The sequence below is a fragment of the Pongo pygmaeus genome, chromosome 14 (assembly GCF_028885625.2).
Source record: "Pongo pygmaeus isolate AG05252 chromosome 14, NHGRI_mPonPyg2-v2.0_pri, whole genome shotgun sequence".
NCBI lineage: Eukaryota > Metazoa > Chordata > Mammalia > Primates > Hominidae > Pongo > Pongo pygmaeus.
Window position 1 is genome coordinate 50,738,219 of NC_072387.2, and position 20,031 is coordinate 50,758,249.

Sequence of the window (20,031 nt, forward strand, 5' to 3'; positions counted from 1 at the left end):
TATTTCCCACCATACCCATCATTCAGTTTCAGTATTTACCAACATTTTGCCATCTGCTTCCTACTTTATTTTGCTACAGTATCTCTAAGAACATCCTGAAAATTATTCTACTACACTTTTGGTATATAGTCCTCCCTCTCTATCCCTGGGGGATTGGCTCCAGGACCCCCTTGGATACCAATATTCATAGGTACTCAAGTCCCTCATAGAAAATGCCATAGTATTTGCATATAACCTGCACACATCCTTCCACATACTTTAATCATCTCTAGATTATTTATAATAATAAACGTATTTGCTATGTAAATAGTTGTTATACTGTATTGTTCAGGGAATGATGACAAAAAAAAGTCTGCACATATTCAGTGTAGACACAACAATCTGTTTTCTTTTTCAAATGTTTTCAATCCATGGTTGGTTGAATCCATGGATGTGGAGCCCATGAATATGGAGGGCTTGACTCTATGTGTGTGTGTGTGTGTGCACACGCGCATGTGCATGTGCGCACATATAATCTTTTTAAAAATCTAAAAATTAATAATAATTCTCTAACACTGTCAATATTACTTAAGCCATATCCCATTTCCCTTAGTTTTCTCAGAGGTTTTTTTGTGAACCTTGTCTGAATTTTGACAAGGTCTTTAAAAAAAAAAAGAAAAACCACACACACTTTATTTGTTCAAAATTCAGACAAAGTTCACACACTACATTTGAGTGATATCTCTTTAAGATTTTAAAGATCTTGACCAGGCGTGGTGGTCCATGCCTATAATCTCAACACTTTGGGAAGCCAAGGTGGGAGGATTACTTGAGCCCAGGAGTTCAAGACCAGCCTGGGCAACACAGTAGAATCCCATCTCTACAAAACGTTTTAAAATTAGCTGGGTGTGGTGATATGTGCCTGTAGTCCTAGCTACTCAGGAGGCTGAGGTGAGAGGATCCCTTGAGCATGAGAGTTCGAGGCTGCAGTGAGCTGTGATCACGCCATTGCACTCCAACCTGGATGACAGAGTGAGATCCCATCTTAAAAAAAAAAAAAAAAAACTTAAAAATTCTATAATGGTTTCCCTTTAAAAAACAATTCTTACTGAGGCATGACATGTACAGTAGAGCACCTAAATCACAAGAGCACAACTCAATGATTAAAAAAAAACTGTGTGTACACACAGTCACACACACACACACACACACACACACACACACACTTGTAATTACTACCTAGATAAAGAATTCCCTTTTTTTGTGAATGTCATTTATTTATTCAGTGATACGATATTAAGGCAAAATGTTTTAACCCTCTTGTGCATGTTTGTATTTATTTCATACAGTAATAATTCCCAGTAGCCTTAACTGTTTTCAGCTATTTTTAAAATGTTGAAATGCTAATGGAAAAGTAGTATTCCACTAACATAGCTAACATGTAGGTTAACCTAAAACAACATTTCTTTGACGTTAGAACTTCATCAATTTGGTATGGTAATAGGAGTTATCTTCTGAGAATCACAGCTCTAACTAGCAATCATAGATACCATTTATTAGTAAAAATTAAAAACGATTATTAAATAAGTTGTCTTTAGCTGCAATATATGTCTCTCCATTTATTTAGTCAGTAGTTTAAAAACTTTTCTAGCTTTAACAGTAGGAGTTAATTAGGTTTATTACTTATGCACTCTACTCACCCCCCAAGTTTTGAAATAAATGCATTTTGTTCTGTGTACAAAAGTTTCAGAAAACGGGATAACTAGCTAGTAGGAATATTGATGCCATTGTCATAGAACCATAGAATTTAGATTTGGAATCTACTTTAGGGATAATTTAGGCCAACCTGCCTCATTTAATTGGTGAAGTTGAGGTAGTTGTTAAAAACATTTCCTCAGAGCACAAAGATAGCTAGAGACAAAGATAGCTAGAGATTTTTATGTATTATGCATTGATACTTCTAAATCATCTTCAGTTTCAAACTGGAACTTTTTATTAGATGAGAAATGAATTTTTCAGATACGAAGACCCTGCCTGCCAATCTATGATTCTGTCTGGGTACCATTGCCATATTTATCTTAGTGTAGTATGTGCATATTTTATTGTCATTTGCCCATACTTTAAGAAATTAAGTGGAAAGCTGATAAATGAGGGTACTAATACTAGTGATGAGAAGTATGGGTCTAACATACGTAATATAGTAGAGATGATGGTGGAAATCATCAGGTATGTGAAATGTGGACTGTTGTTAGCCTCAGCTGAGTATTTGGTTCACACAGTTGACTATGTTTAATTTTGAAGGAAGGGAACAAAATTAAGGAAATAAAATGTTGGAAATGCCAAAAGTTCTATCTAGGCCTTATGCAGTGGCTCACCCCTGTAATCTCATTGCTTTGGGAGTGCGAGTCAGGAGGATCGCTTGAGGCCATGAGTTAGAGACCAGCCGGGGCGACACAGAGAGACTACATATCTACAAAAAAATTTTTTTTTAATTAGCTCAGCATGGTGACATGGACCTGTGTTCCTAGCTACTCAGGAGGCTAAGCTGGGAGGATCACTTGAGCCCAGGAGTTCAGGGATGCAGTTACCTATGATCACACCATTGCACTCCAGCCTAGGCAACTGAGCAAGATTTCTAAAATTTTTTTTTTTTTTTTAAAGTTCTAACGTTGATTAAAGATACAATTAGGAATTTAGAATTTTTTAATCTCTATAGGAAAATCTGTATTCTACTTTCATTTATTTGACTTTTGCACATATCTTCTGGAAGTCTTATGTATAAAGTAGAAAACTGTGTATAGTTGGAGAATATCTTTTGTCTTCCTATAGTAAAGACATCTTAAGATTGTTTTTTCTCCAATTTGCACGTTTCTGGTTGGTAGGACTTTGCAATCATACTATTTTTAAGTATATATTTTATTTCTGTTTTAATAACTCTACATTCACTATTGAGGTATAATAAAAGGTTACTTCATTCCCCCAGAATGTAAATATCCTATATTCCTTCTAGCATATGGAACTTAACGAGCCATAAGGTAGAGCATGTCTTCTGATTCTTTCCACAGTTGCGTGGTGAGCACTCTCCTAACCTTCACACGCCCCTTCCTCAGCTCCTTTGGCCACTACTGCCACAGGGTCATAGTGTCTCTGTCAGCCTCTGTTTGCCTCAGTGACATGGCACATGGAGGAGGGGCACCCCTGCTGCCCTTTTCATTCCTAGGCTGATGGACTGAAGGGCTCTGTCTCTAGGAGTGAGTAAAATACCAACAAAAGCAGCTATGACATATGCAGTTTCACAAACCAAGAGAAAATTATGTCAAGATGATGTTATAATAATGGCAAGAAAAACCTCTATTTCAGAGTTACAGGAAGAGGCATCAATGCTCCTCCCCCTTAAAGTAGCGCATTTTACAGAAACTTTCAGTAAAATGCCTAGAAGAGATTTTGTGATAGTGTTATATTTCGAGAAATCCCATGAAGTATTGTTCATGGTCAAAGAAGACAAAACTTGACATGAAATACATGAATGCATGTCTAGTAAATGATAAGCTAGATTCTCTGTAGAAATTTTAGTTTAAAAAGCCAACAAAGAAGATTCAGGATTAGAAAATATTACCTTTTGTTCAAATAAAATCTAGAAATGTTTGCTAAAAAATAATAAAACAAAAATTGTTAGGAGGAATACAATTTCCAAGATGATAAATCTGAAGGTTGGTAGTGTGTATGTCTGTTGGGGGAGGAGTGTTGGTGGTGGTGGTGGTGGTGGTGGTGGTGTGTGTGTGTGTGTGTGTGTGTGTCCTGTGTCTATTGAATTGCTCAAGTTCATAATACTGAAGTATATGGAAATTTACCATTTTGCCACTCAACTACCAGAGAAAGCTGTGAGTGTAATAGAAAAAATAACTGCTGGAACCTTTTTTTAATTTAAATTTCTCAATTTATATCAATGATAGAAAGCAATACTATGATTTTAAAAATAGCCTGATTCTATCAGCTTAAGCCTTGGCTTTAAAAAAGCTGGTCATATACCATTCTGCTGATTGTTGTTTTTAATCTAGCACCAGATCCAGATCCAGATCCAAAGCCTTTCAAAAGGCAGATTTTGTTAGTGTTTCAAGTTATTTTGTCTTTTAGCTTATTTCTATTATAAAGAAGCCAAATGTAATTAAAATAAACAAACAAGTAAACCATATACTGCTGACACTAACAAGACCTAAATTAAATTAGTCTTGTAGTTATTGCATTGGTTATCTCAAGGAAAAAATGAATAGATTTACAGAGAATATAACTCAAATGGCAGATTTGTTTTCAGCATAATGCACAACCTCTTTCTCTTCAGTAATAATATATTGAAACTGTAACATACATCAAAATATCCATATGATGAGTCATGGCTTGACAGTGACAAGTGACAATCTTATTTTTGTTCGGCACTATAATTTCTGTTATGAAAATATGTAAGTTTAGAATTCCAGTGAAGAAAGCAAGATGATGCTTTATCATTTTTAAATGGGATCTAAAAATACTTAATTTAAATATTTGAGGAAAGCTTCGTATAACATTAATTACTATAATTTAAGTAATATACAGCAAGGCTTATTCATGTATGCATTTATCACTTAGAATGTCTTGAACTTATGTGAGACAAACTGCACAGCAGATAGACGCATAGATTTATATACAGATGACCCAGATATTTGACAGTTTGCTTAATTGTGTTTCTTTTTAAATATATTCATAAATCAAAGCAAATCAATTCATGAAGCTTACTAAATTGTACAACTTCTTTTCCTCAAAGGACGCTATGTGAAACTGTAAAGGACTTCGTTGCCAAAGTAGAAAAGACGTATGACAAAACCTTGGAAAATGCCGTTGTAGCTGATGCCGTGGCCAGTAAAGTAAGAGGGGACTCTTCAGGGCATGAGAGTTGTTTATGGACAATGCTCACATTCAACTGTGTTTCAAAGCTAAATTGATTAGGTGGTTTTCCTGCCAAAACATCTTAAATCGAGAGAAAAATTACTTTGGATCAGATCTGAGGATTTAAAAAAATATTCTATTTTATTGTTACCCTTTAATATGTAGGAAAACTGCATTGCTCAAAACCTAACTCAAATCCCTGTCCCAGTGATTGACTTTTTTTGGAGACAGAGTCTTGCTCTGTCACCCAGGCTGGAGTGCAGTGATGCTATCTCTACTCACTGCAACCTTCACCTCCCGGGTTCAAGCGATTCTCCTGTCTCAGCCCCCCAAGTAGCTGGATTACAGGTGCTTGCCACCACACTCAAATAATTTTTGTATTTCTAGTAGAGACGGGGTTTCACCATGTTGACCAGGCTGGTCTTGAACTCCTGACCTCAGGTGATCCATCCACCTCAGCCTCCCAAAATGCTGGGATTACAAGTGTGAGCCACCACACTTGGCCATGATTGACTGAAGGGTAGATGCATAGCAGTCAGACCACAGGGGATCCCATGCAGCTGGGCTCCAGTGGAGAAAGCAAGGCTTTCCATTTCCAAGCAGATTTGGGCCAGTTCAGCTGTCTTGCAGCATGGTTCTTTGGATTTCCTAGACATTACAATTCTTGGTCTCTTTCAGAGTGCTGCTTCTTGCATTGCCTTTTTCTTTACAGATTTCTTTCCCCCTTTATAAACTAAAATAAGAACAGTTTACTGAATCTTAAAAACTACTATCTTTGCTTTCATTGGTTCACAACAGGACCTTCTTACAAAAGGCTTGAGTATCTTGGGCTTGCAAAGGAATTAGCTTCCCCAAATCCACGCTGGAGATGGCAGTTTAATTGAGTGGAAGAAAAAGAAAATAGAAATAAATATACATTTGAAGTTTTCTGCCTTTTTCTCTTGTCTTTCTGCTCTGTGGAGAGTTTCGGAAAATAGAAACCCTTTCTGGCCATCCTTCTGTCTCTAAACTATTTCTGCTGTAACCTTGTCTCAGCATATCATCAAAGACAAATAGATGAGGAGGAAAGGGACTGGAAATTTTATGGAGATGAAAAGTATATTGGGGGGTAGCATCAACAGCTTCAGTCCTAAATGTTTCTTCACCTCTCGTAATACAAGAAAAGCAGAAAGAAACAAGGGCTTGCCTAGTGCGTGCTTTTCTTTCTGTATCCCTCTTCTTTTCCCTCCTTATCCTTGTGCATTTTCCTTCCTGCACTTTCTTTGAGCCAATAATCCCTTAGGCATTGTTCACTCCTTTGCAAACCAAAGCTTTGAAGGGGAGTTTGCCACAACTCAGCCAGATGTGCCGTTTATGATGCTCAAAATGGTGCGTTAAGTCAATTACTTTTTTTAAAAAGTTGATCCAATGTTTTGTGTAATGTATAGCAAATTTTGTGTAATTTTTTATATAAAGCATCCCTTTGTATAAAGTGTCTATTGTGTTATTTTGAGAAAAATAGCTGTATAAATATTGTAAAGATTTTTTTCCCCATGAAATGGAGTCTGAGTAGCTCTGAAATTATGTAATAATTGTGCCAACTTAAAAAATTATAAATTATTTCATGTAGTAAACATCAATAAAGGCATCGTCCCTCTAAATCAAAAGCCATAATTTAAATTATAATTGTCTATCTCCATTGAATGGAGATTTTTAAATTAGCTGCTTCCAGAACCAGAACATCTACAAAATTAAAGGTGGGAATTTTAGTGTTTTTCTCTCTAGTGATTAAACTTTCAAAACATCTCTATAAAAATTTCTTGTACTTTGTCTGCTGATCTTGATTCTTTTTGAATATTTTTCTCATTGCCATATTTTCCTCTCAGTGTTCAGTCCTAAACGAGAAGCTCGAACAACTGCTGCAGGCTTTGCACACAGATTCCCAGGCTGCGCCTGTTCTCCCTGGCCTCAGCCCTCTCATTGTGGAAGAAGATGCTGTGGAATCGTCCAGTGAAGAGTCCCTGGGTGAAAGCAAAGAACAGCTCGTGGATGACGTTACAAAACCTTCCTCCCAGAAAGCTGTCAAACCAAGGGAAATCATGTTGCGGGCAAATAGTTTAAAGAAAGCAGTGAGGCAAGTCATTGAGGAAGCCGGAAAAGGTACACATTAACATTTAGCTTTGGAAGAAGTTGGCAGCATTTCTACTGCAAGCATAATGGAGTTTTCATAGTGGTCAGATTGGACACACTTTTTAAAAATAAAATTTTTAAGGCAAGATAGAAGATAAAGTCATAAGAAAACTTGTACATAGTCTTATATATTGTTATAGTAGTAGTAAGAATCAGCATATTAGTGAGGAATAAAATAAAATATTAGAAATAAGTTAAATGGAAACATTTCTACCTAAAATACAAAACTAGTTTAAATGACATTTAAAAAATTTTAGATATAGTTTACTTAATTGGAATCTGTTGAATTCTTGAAGAAAATCAAACCTATAAACTACTTTGAAAATATAGAAAAAAAATTTTTTTGAGACAGGGTCTCACTCTGTTGCCCAAGCTGGAGTACAGTGGCTCAGCTATCTGTACTCCAGCTATCTGTGATCTCAGCTCACTGCAACGTCCACCTCCCAGGCTCAAGCTATCCTCCTCCCTCAGCCTCCCGAGTAGCTGGGACCACAGATGTGCACCACCATACCCAGCTAATTTTTTGTAGTTTTGGTGGAGATGGGATTTCACCATGTTGCCCAGGCTGATCTCAAACTCCTGGGCTCAAGTGATTCACCCACCTCAGCCTCCCGAAGTGCTGGGATTACAGGCGTGAACCACTGCACCCTGCCAGAAAATATTTTCTTAACATTAATTTCCCAAATGTTTATGTTGCTTTATTAAGGGCTTATAAAAGCTCTGCCTTATTAATTAATGTGTATATTAATACTTCTCAGAATTTTAGCTATAGTCTAAATGTTAATTTTAGTATGAATAATTAATGTTCAAAAACCCCTTTATAGATTGTAACTTGTAATTGTATTTCATTCTCTAAAATTCTTATACTTTACTTTTTTATTCTGATAAAAATATAATTTTAGCAACTTTAGTTTTTAATCTTTAGTTCTTCAGACATCAACCCCAAGTTCATTGCTAAATAGTGTTTATTTGTGAATCTGGAATTTCTTTTGGCATATGTTTCAATTTGCCATTCCTGAGCATATCTTAATATTAATGGGCTTTATTTTTACTTATCCAAACTATTTATCTTCTTACTACCTGAAGTTATGGATGACTCGACAGTTCACCCCTGTGAACCAGCTAATCAGTCCTCTGATTATGACAGCACAGAAACAGATGAATCTAAGGAGGAAGCTAAAGATGATGGTGCCAAAGAATCATTAACTGGTGAGGAAACTGGGAAAAAATTATTTTGGAATTAAATAAAATGTGATTTTGCTTTTAGTTTTCAAAAGGCTGATCAGTTTGAAAAAAACTATTTGTATTTTTATTTTTGAAAAGGCTTTTTGGAAGTTAAAGCTTAGATAAATATTCATGAATAATAAAACAATAAAGATAACACCTAGACTATTGTCCAGTACTCTCACATCCCTCTCTTATCATGTAATCTAGAGATTATAACAATAAACTAAGGATTATAGGACTAAGGATGATTAAATATGTTGGTTTTCCTGAGGAAAGAGGAAAGAAACACCTAAATCATCTGATCTGAAACTATTATAGCTCACAGATTTCTTTGAGAATTATAAGAAAGCTGCAGCTCTCCTAACGCTCCAAATGCACAAAATTTGGCATTTAAGTGATTCAGCAGTCCCTTAAGTTCCGTCGATCAACCTTCTGGGTTGATAGTCCTTATTAAGCTTCAAAATCATAGGACTTTAAAGCAAGCTTTAAAATCACAGGACTTCTAATTACAGCCCTTGCTTTGTCAAAATTATTTTGGTAAGGAAATGAATATGTAATTGCCTGAAGAATGTTAAATATCTTTCTACCTTTTAGATTTTTTTAAAAATGAATTTATACTTTTAATATTGTGTATTGCCTAAGGGAAAAGTTTCTAACCTACTGGAATAAAACAAAGCAGAAATTAAACTATTAATGAAGATGAGACAATATGAAAATAAATACATGGCACTTATGAAAAGTCAGCACAATTATATCAGAATTGTTTGCAGTCATTGGGGACAATAGACAATAGACATTGGGGACTACTAGAAGTGGGAGGGTAGGAATGGTAGAAAAGCTAACTAATGGGTCCTATGCTCTGTACCTGGGTGATGATACCAATTGTACCCCAAACCTCCGCATCACTCGATATACTCAGATAATAAACCTGCACATGTCCCTCTGAATCTAAAATAAAAGTTGAAATTATAAAAAAAGAAATTGTCTTCATACAATGAAAAAAAATCAAATTTTTGGGGAGCTGACCATATCAGATTAACATTTTCTGCTTGAGCTATGGCATGATGAAGACCTTTCATTCCCCATGTTTATGGCCGATTTTCCACGGGACTAGTAGTAGTGAGTACATTTTAAATTTTACATGTTTGAAACATCTCTTGTTAACTATGAAAAAAATTAGATGGTAGGTTTATTAATATGTTGTTGCTAAATTTATTCTAGCTTTCATATGAAGCTAAATAAGTAAAATGTAAACTTAATAAGTAAAAGAAAGGGTAATTGATAAAGTTACTTTAAATTTAAAAACCCGTTTTTATCTTATTCTCAAAAAATTTTTAAAAATGTTTGCAATCATTAAATTTTTGCTTTTACTTTCACTACATATAAACTTGGGCAAATTTCTTAACCTCTCTTTGGTTTTCTCATCTCTAATATGAGGATAATAATCTACCTACTTCATTGGGTTGTTGCGAAGGTTGAAAAGTTACTATACGTAAAGTGCCTAGAATAGTGTCTGGTAGATAGTGCTGCCTGAGTGTTCACTGTCATCTTTATTGTTGTTATTTTTATTGCTACTACTGCTGCTGCTGCTGCCACTAATTACATTAACTGTGAGAGAATATTTCATTGTACTTGAGACTCTTAAAAACTTTGAAATCAGACCTCATGGACCTCAGATGTTCAGCGTATAACCCAACGCAGGCATGTTCTAGGACCCTTGAAGCAGATGGCCACAAGCCTTAGGACCACTCACTTTCAATACATCTCACTCTTATGGTCAGCTCTAATTGTTAGAAAGTCATTCTTTATATTGAGCTTTCTATTTTCTCCCCTAAATTTCTACCCATGATTACAGTAATTATTAGGTTTTATGAATGATAGTTTGACAGTAACAACTACTGGCCTTTATGTAGTGTTTATGGTTAGTTTAAGGAGCAATTTTGTATACATTTCACTGTATCAAAGAGGACTCTGCCTCTGGAGCTATTTCTCCTCTTCCTCCTCCTCCTCCTCCTTCCTTCCTCCTCCTCCTCCTTCTTCTTTTTCCTCTTCCTCTTCCTCCTCTTCTTCTTCCTCTTTTCTCTTCTTCTTCTTCTTCTTCTTCCTCTTCTTCTTCTTCTTCTTCCTCTTCTTCTCTTCTTCTTCTTCTTCTTCTTCTTCTTCTTCTTTCTTCTTTCTTCTTTCTTCTTCTTCTCTTCCTTCTTTCTTCTTCCTTTTTTCTTCTTCTTGTTCTTCATGTGGCAGCCCTTAAATGATACTGAAAACAGCTTTGATGGGATCAGACCTTCTCTCACCTTACGTCTTCTCTTCCAGATGATCTGCCCTGAAGTTTCTCTACCAGTTTTTAAATTGATGATTTTAAACCTTTTGTTTTCTTGGTTGCACCCATTTGGTCAATGTTTATCTTAAAATGTGATGTACCATTTTAAACAAAATTCTTCAGATATTTTCTGTGGTGTATTAGCACATTGGTACCCATACACTACTCATTAAGGGCATTTTTGATGTTACAAAGACTACTCAAGACTTCTCTTTTTTAAAACCTAATTATAGTAGTTTACACTCATCCCAATGAACTTTTATCTTTTTTATTTAGATCTATTATTTCATCCTGTGAAGCTCTTTTGAAGCTTGATTCTATCATCTTAAGTTTATTTCATCTGTGAATTTGATAAGCAGGCCTTAGATGTTTTCATCTATTAGAAAGTGTTGATTACAGCAGAGATGACAATGGCATCCATACTATACACTGATAATTCCTCCTAAGATGATGGCTGTTAGGAGGATTGGTTTGTCAAAGCTTATTTAATGGTTTTCCAGCTGGCTATCATCCCACCTTACCATACTCTTAAACTTGACACTTCCGTTGTGGCCTGTAAAGGAAACTAAAAAATACAAATATAGTGCTGTAAATGTTGATATTGAAATAGAGATTTAGAAAAGTCTTTAATGGTACAGCATTTGGTCTTTATTTTGGCTAGTAATCTAACTTGTTGGAAATCAGTAGCAATAGTGGAAGTAGAAGTATATGAAATACTACTTTTTGAGGCACATTTATTGTATCATCATGTAATAATTCATATGTCTGAGATGTGAGAAATACAGTATATTAATATGATTGATGAGATTATTTATTTAAGAAGAACCAGAAAACATTAATTTAGTTACTTGTAATGGAACATCAGACTTAGTCATTAGTACGCTCTCCGCTTTTTGTCAGAGTTGAACATCAAAAAGTTGTTTTTATGAGAAATTAGCCCAGGAGTCCTATCTATTTAAAAAAGGGGTGGCTGTTCTGTTACTTTAGTGCAATGGGACTGTTTTTGAATGAGACAATAGAGTGTAAAATTAATATAGTTAGCTTATAATTAGTTTTAGGGAGAGTGAAGATAATTAAGTTTTAGAGTATTTTAAAATTGAGTTTGAGAATTACTGTTTCTTAAAAATACCTACCAGTAACTCCTAAATTGGTTAAAGGTACCATTTACTCTGCATTAACTTGCCTCAGTTTAGAGTTAAATCTTTCTTTTTGTTGTTTACTTTGAGAGTAATTATGTTTTAGAATAATTTTTTAAATGTATTGAGCTTTTACAAGAATATGATAGAACTGTTTGGGCAAATCATCATTTTGAATAAATAATTGAGAAGTACAGGAAAAATATGTTCGTTTCACTTGAAGATAGATGCTATTTTTCTTCCATTTATTCGTTTATGTGTGAGACAGAGTCTTACTCTGTCACCCAGGCTAGAGTACAGTGATGTGATCATAGCTCACTGCAACCTCAAACTCCTGGGCTCATGTGATCCTCCAGCCTCAGCCTCCCAAGTAGCAGGGACTACAGGTGCATGCCACCATGCCTGGCTAACATTTTTATAGAGACAGGGTCTCGCTATGTTGCCCAGTCTGGTCTTCAATTCCTGACCTCAAGTGATCCTCCTGCCTCAGCCTCCCAAAGCTCTGGAATTACAGGCATGAGCCACCACACCTGGCCTCTTCCATTTATTGAAGACGGTGTTAAATCATGTTTCACGTGTTTGCTCTGGGAATTACATTAATTAAATTTGATCATTCACTTGATATTTATGAGACAAGGATTACATGGGTAGTGTGCATTATAACACATATGTTTCATTTTCAAAAATAATCAGACTTCAAAAGTTTCATTTATCTTTAAGTGTGCATTGATCATATTCAAATTATGAGTATTAGTGACCTTTAATTATGGTAGACATGTATTTTCTACTGATGTTCGTCGATTTGAGGTGAGGAATCAAGACTTCTGATTCCCTCCATGTAAGTCTCAAGAAAATGTAAACAATAGCTATGCATAATATTTTCATTTCTACTGATTGATTTAAACATTATTTTATGTTTTAAATTTATAGGAACGTGCTTATTTTTATAGCTTTATCATTATCTCTTTTTAATCTGGACTTTTTGCCAACAGTTAAAACTGCACCTCGGTCTCCAGATGCCCGGGCAAGTTATGGCCATCCCCAAACTGATTCTGTCCCTGGTCCAGCTGTGGCAGCCAGCAAAGAAAACCTCCCTGTGCTCAATACCAGAATAATCTGCCCAGGTAGTACAGATTCTGAAACATCGTGTATTTTTCAGTATTTCTGTGAAAAGATATAAGTATTTATTTCCATTACTGTGGAAACATGTTCTTAAAGATAAATGTTCTTTTAGTAGAATGTTCTTGTTATGCTTTCAGTCAGAATCCAGGCCCTTAGATTCTTCCCTGGATAACAGTTGCCTAGAAAGTATTAAAACACCTGTTTCGGCCAGGCGCAGTGGCTCACACCTGTAATTGCAGCACTTTGGGAGGCCAAGATGGGCAGATCAGAAGGTCAGGAGTTCGAGACAAGCCTGGCCAACACGGTGAAACCCTGTCTCTACTAAAAATACAAAAAAATTAGCCAGATGTAGTGGCGCACCCCTGTAATGTTAGCTACTCAGGAGGCTGAGGCCCGAGAATTGCTTGAACTTGGGAGGCGGAGGGTGCAGTAAGCTGAGATCGCGCCACTGCACTCCAGCCTGGGAGACAGAGTGAGACTCCATCTCAGAAAACAAACAAACAAACAAACACATGTTTCTGGGCCGTGCCCTCAGAAATGATGATTCAGTAGTTCTGGAGTGGAGTCCAGGAATCTGCATTTACTAAGTTCCCAAAGTAAGTCTGAACTTATTATGTTCTACTACTTCTTAAGCTTTCCTTTTGGTGTTTTTTTAGTCAGGATTCTGCTGAATCCTTTTGGTTTTAAGCCATAAGTCTCTCTGTAGTCAGTTTTAGACAACATTGATGTAAATTATTCATGATTTTGGATTAGGCAATGATTTCTTAGATATGACAAGCACACGCCACAAAAGACAAATAAATTGAACTTTATCAAAATTAATAGTTTTGTGATTCAAAGGACACTATCGAGAAAGTGAAATGACAGTTTAAGAATTTACAAATAATATATCTGATAAAGGAGTAGTATCCAGAACATATAAAGAACCCTTAAAATTCAACAATAAAAAGGTAAATATCTCACTTTTAAAATGAGAAAGGAATCTAAATAGACATTTTCCCAAAGAAAGTACACAAATAGCCAATAAATACATGAAAAGGATGCTCAACATCATTAGTCACCAGGGGAATGCAAATTAAAACCATAATGAGGTGCTCCCTTATGCCACTAGGATGACTGTGATCAAAATAGACAGATGATAACAAATATTGGCAAAGATGTGAAGAAATTAGAACTTCATGCACTGGTGGTAGGAATGTAAAATGGTGCAGCCATTTTAAGAATAGTTTCACAATTCCCCAAAAAGTTAAACATAGAGTTTACATGTGACCCAGCAATTTTACTACTAGGTATACACCCAAGAGAATTGAAAATACATGTCTACACAAAAACTTGTGCATGACTATTTATAGCAGCATTCACAATAGCCCCAAAGTGGAAGCAACCCAAACATCCATCAGTTGATGTTTATATACAAAACTGATGATTATATACAAAACTGATGTTTATATACAAAAGCAATATATTCATACAATGGAATATTATCTACCCATTAAAAAGAATGAAGCACTGGTACATGCTATATAGAAACACTATGGAAAATGAACATAAAAGCCAAATGTAACATGACTGCATTTATATTAAATGCACAGAATAGTCATAACCCATAGAGACAGAAAGTAGACAGTGGTTCCCAAGGAACTGGAGGTGAGGTGATCGATGGAATGGAAAATGACAGCCAGTGGGTACACCATTGCTTTGCAGGGTAACGAAAAGGTTTTAGAATTAATAGTGATGGTTGCACAACTTTGTGTATATATTACAAACAACTGAATTATCTAAAAACTTTAAAAGGGTTAATTTTATAATATATCAGTTGTATCAGAATAGAAATATTAAAAGACAAAAAGAAAGATCAATCTGGAACAAACTGGTTCTGGAAAGGCCTTCAGGTTTAAATGCTGTGTTCCTGTTCCAACTAGGAACCTTGGGATAACCCCTCTGGAATAAAGCTGAAAGGAATATGGCTAACCCTAAAACATCTTAGAAAATATTAACACTTGGCTGAGCGCAGTGGCTCACGCCTGTAATCCCAGCATTTTGGGAGGCTGAGGCAGGCGAATCACCTGAGGTCAGGAGTTTGAGACCTGGCAGGCGAATCACCTGAGGTCAGGAGTTTGAGACCTGGCTAACATGGTGAAACCCCGTCTCTACTAAAAATACAAAAATTAGCCAGGCATGCTGGCTCACCCCTTTAATCCCAGCTACTTGGGAGACTGAGGCAGGAGAATCTCTTGAACCCGAGAGGCGGAGGTTGCAGTGATCTGAGATCATGCTACTATACTCCAGCCTGGGCAACAGAGTGAGGCTCTATCTCAAAAACAAAAAAAAAAAAAAAAAAAAAGAAAGAAAGAAAGAAAATATTAACACTTCCCTCTAGAGCAGCTGGAGTGTGGCTCTCCCCTCTCCAAACTGTTCTTTATGCTTACTAAATTTGTTTTCTTCATTCATTTACTTGTTTAGACATAAAGGAAATTGGCATAAACAAGTATGCCACAGTATATTCAAAACTATGACATTAAACGAAAGAACAAAATTCATTGTATTTGATAATTGCCTAAACATTAAAATAATGAATAATAATAATTCACTAAGGAGCATAGTGCTGAGGAAAGGAATGCTTGCTAAAAAAAGGAATTGCTGGGCATGGTGGCACATGCCTGTAGTTGCAGCTACTTGGGAGACTGAGGTGGGAGGATCACTTGAACCCCGGGAGATCGAGGCTGCAGTGAGCTGTGATCACACCATTGCACTCCAGCCTAGGTGACAGAGTGAGACTCATCTCTAAAAAAAAAATAAAAAGAAAGAACTTGTTTTTCTAATTTCCTCGTGTTTCCCTTGTTCTTGTAAGTTCCTATTAGTTTGTCTCCTCTCCAGACTTTAGTGCTTCTAGCTTTCATATTGGGTTGAGTAAATCATAAAATTCATTAGCTTTGAATATTGTAACAGTTAGAAAACTAGTTGGAAAGCATGTTGAAATGAATTTGAGGTAAGAGGCTTAATTTTTTATATTTAATACTATATTCTTCTAAAATTGACAGATACCTACATTTAATACTTTACTACTTATTCTTAAAACCAACACTGAGTTTTCACCTTGATACATCTCTTAATATTTTAAATTAAGTATCATTGTCTATGATTTGAGAATATGGAAGTGATAACTCCATGACATTTTGGGTAATTCCGCCTTTACTGTAAATTCCTTACAGACTTAATACCATCTTTGCTATAACAAAGGAAGTAAAATGTATTTGTTATAGAATTATTTGTTATAGAATTATTGGGATGGTAAATGTGAAAATGTCACAAAGCCATTCCTATTTAGGTCCTCCTCTCCTTAATTCTTTATGATAACATATAGATCCTTGGAAGTGTCAAAAGCCTTGTACTCACAAATGTCATTGTTCTTAATTTTCATTAATGAGAAGAGTAGGCAATGAAAACCTTGCTTTTAAAAGTAAGATATTTGATATTAGGCCTGGATGGACTGGTTCTTTCTGTGTTTTTTCTTAACATGAGATCCCATATGTGTTTGTTTTTCTGTCCAGGTTTAAGAGCAGGACTGGCTGCCTCAATTGCTGGGAGTTCGATTATCAACAAAATGTTACTGGCAAACATTGATCCTTTTGGTGCCACGCCGTTTATTGATCCAGATCCAGATTCCGTGTAAGAAAATGCTTTTGCAAATATTTTGTTTGGGTTTTTCTTATTTTTTTCCAACATGAACTGTAACATTTTAAATGTATTAAAATAAATATGGTCCCATGTAAAAAAGGATGATCAGAAAATTACAAAAGTTGATAATGCCAAGCACATTGAGTCCTTTAAAATTCAGTGGTCTCCATGATCTGTCCCTGAGGTAGGTCCTTTTCCAGCCCGTTCTCTCTGAGAGCAACCCTCTGGCAAAGAAAGGCACCAATAAATAGAACTGATGCTATTCCCTTTACCTCCTTTCTTCTCAGTCTTGCCAGATCTGTCATCTTTCCACGTCAGCTTCTAGGTTTACTTATTTTGGGAATCTTTTGGCCCACACTGATCTCTTCCCTTCTTAAGACTCCTACAATTTTTTGGCAGTTCAAGATATACTTTCTTTTACTTCCTTTTTAAATTTTGCTCTTGTTATATCATTTCTGTAATGACATTCCTCAAGGACAGTACCATATTTTAAATGTTCCAAAACGCCTGGAAGAATGGATTGGATCTAGTACTTTTTTGCTCAATAAATATTTGTCCATTGTTAAGTGTAGAAATGGAGGAGACTTTCTAATGATAAAAAAGAGAGAGAGAGAATTGGCCACCTGACTGTAAGGCCTTCCCATAATCACCTGCATTTTTCTGTGTAGTGAGGAACTTATGTAGAAATAGAACTAAGATTTTGTTAGTTAGAGAAAATCACACCATAACTGTGTGTCTGTTTTGCCTTGCTCACCATCCCTTTATGTCACATGTACCAGAAATTGTACACATGTCCTGTGGTTGTACATATGGCATAGGAATAGGAAGTGATTAGTGCTAAGTTTTACAATCTGCTATAAGAAATGGAAGCTTAAATAGTTTTAAGTACTATCTTGTGTACAAATTGCAATTGTTGTAATGAATCTGAAATTGACTTTGATGTACTTTTCCCTATGATCATAGAGATGGATATTCAGAAAAATGTGTCATGAACAATTACTTTGGGATTGGATTAGATGCAAAAATTTCATTAGAATTTAATAATAAAAGAGAGGAGCACCCTGAAAAATGCAGGTAATTTTAGTAAAAGTAATAATGCTATTACACAAAGGCAATTTTTTCTTCATTTATTATGTCTTTTGCTTGCTCTGCCTTTAAGAAGTAAATAAGTAAAATTTCCTGAAATTGCCTGCCAATATTTATTTTCAGGAGCCGAACTAAAAACTTGATGTGGTATGGAGTCCTTGGAACCCGGGAGTTATTACAGAGATCGTACAAGAATTTAGAACAAAGGGTTCAACTTGAGGTAAGTTCATCTTAAAGTAAAGATATTTCATATTATCTTACTTAAAAAAATAATATCGTTTTGGAGCTAATTTGACCTAAATGCGTTTTGATTAGCGATTAAATAAATATTCAAGGGGAAAAATGAATGTGATTATCAACTTTGTACTAAAGGAAGTATATACACAGGATATGAATGACACACTTAATTATCATCATCATTAGCTCCTGAAACTGGGGCTACTCTGGAGTTGTGGTGCCCCATGTAAAAGTGGAGCCAAGGGAGCACATTTATAGGAGAGGGTTTTTAATGGATTTTCTCATTTAAGCTTCCAAATTCTGGCCCAATTCTCTAATAACAAAAGTTTTGCAAATCCCTGAAAATAACATTTGACGTAAATAGAATCTTTTAATTTAAATATACGTTTATTTTTTGCTCCAATTATTTCTAACAACAAGTAAGTAAAATTAAAAGAGATTTTGAGCATTTAAATGTTTTACTGTTTTTTACTAATTTAAATAGGAAATTAAGGACAGAAAAAGTTATTTCCTCCAACAACAGAAACAACAAGCCTGAGGATATAGCTCTGAAAAGACTATTAATTTCTGTGAATTTTATTTTATTTTTCCTTTGATCCAGGACTCACTGTTTATGCTGATGGGCATGTCTTTCCTATCTTGTATCTTTTTATGACTATATATTTTTAATTAAAGCATATCATACATATAGAAAATTATAAAATCTTAATTCTACAGCTCAACAAAATAAACAGAGCATTATTATTTGGGGTATTATCCAAACACTGGAATGTGGACTAAAGAGGTGTCTAGCTCATTCTTTAACGACTATATTTCCTAGTAAAGATGAGCCTATTATACTTTCCACTCTAAACATACAACTGTATGATCAGCTGGTTTGATTTATTATTGCTTATAAAATTAAGATCGACTTACTGGATAAAAAGGTACAAAATCAGGAAGGTTCACATTTTGTAAATGCTATCCTTGACACCCCATGCCCAGGTCAGCTTAGGTGCTCTCCTAATCATGTAATCATTCCTTTTCTTCTTCATATACCCCGGTTGGCCGCACTCTTTTTATTTATTTATTTATTTATTCATTTATTTATTTATTTATTTATTTGAGATGGAGTCTCGCTCTGTCGACCACGCTGCAGTGTAGTGGTGCGATCTCGGCTCACTACAACCTCCGCCTCCTGGGTTCAAGCGATTCTCCTGCCTCAGCCTTCCAAGTAGCTGGAACTACAGGCGCGCGCCACGACGCCCAGCTAATTTTTGTATTTTCAGTATAGATGGGGTTTCACCATGTTGGCCAGGATGGTTTCCATCTCTTGACCTCACGGTCTGCCCGCCTCGGCCTTCCAAAGTGCTGGGATTACTGGTGTGCGCCACCGCGCCCAGTTTGGCCACACCCAAGGACACATAGGAAGTTGTTTTTATCTTTGTTATCCCTAGTGTTTAGCTCAGTACTGGTCCTGTTTTGAGGGTGAAATGGATGGGTAAGTGATCACTTTAGCACAATTTATTAAGTGCTGTGATCAAGCATAGCCAGCTATCTTTAAGGGTTGAAAAACTGGCTGGATCTGAATGGCTGGATGGTCTTAGTTCCTGGAAGAACCTCAGCTCTTCAGAAATAGGATTAGTAACCTCTTGTACTGGTGTTCCAAATTTTGAACAAGATATCTTATTTACACAGCTGCTTTGTACTCTTCTTTTCAAAAGATTCTTAATCTTTTTTGAGTTGTAGACACCTTTGGCATTCTGGTGAAAATAAAGACCCCTTCTCAGAATATTGTTTTCAAATGCGTTATATGAAATACAGACTTACAAAAGAAGACTTACCAATAAGATTAAAATAAACTGACAACGTATTTTTATGTTGCTAAAGAGTAATATATGTGTTTCATCGTTACTGTATCAAATAAAAATCTAACGGCATGTCTAATAAATACCATAACTTCAAAGTGATGATGAACTTATATACAAGATATCTGAAACATCTATAATGTAATATAAAAATGTCTCATTTCTATTGATGATGAAATCACGGGTGTTACTAATGCCTTTTTTTCCCTACATTTATAATTGAGGGCAATGCTAAACTTCATAGGTTAGTGAACATAAAGATACAGATTTTTATCATGAAGTTAACAAATCACCTGAATCTATCCATGGA

At 35.6% G+C, this 20,031-nt stretch overlaps 1 protein-coding gene across 9 annotated transcripts in view; it reads left to right on the plus strand.

Moving 5' to 3' along the window:
• The window catches only part of DGKH (diacylglycerol kinase eta), a 203,389-nt gene that overhangs the window by 142,876 nt on the left and 40,482 nt on the right, over positions 1–20,031 (plus strand). For 8 of the 9 annotated variants that reach the window (XR_010123554.1, XM_054446619.2, XM_063650787.1 and 5 more), the window contains 7 exons: positions 4,778–4,877; positions 6,765–7,038; positions 8,155–8,277; positions 12,744–12,875; positions 16,425–16,542; positions 17,515–17,625; positions 17,761–17,857. Coding sequence is in view for 8 of the 9 variants with exons in the window: in XM_054446619.2 (XP_054302594.2) it covers positions 4,778–4,877; positions 6,765–7,038; positions 8,155–8,277; positions 12,744–12,875; positions 16,425–16,542; positions 17,515–17,625; positions 17,761–17,857 (955 nt within the window). In the remaining variant the exon portion in view is untranslated. The remainder of the gene's footprint in view (positions 1–4,777; positions 4,878–6,764; positions 7,039–8,154; positions 8,278–12,743; positions 12,876–16,424; positions 16,543–17,514; positions 17,626–17,760; positions 17,858–20,031) is intronic. The other variant, XM_063650786.1, reaches the window with a different exon arrangement.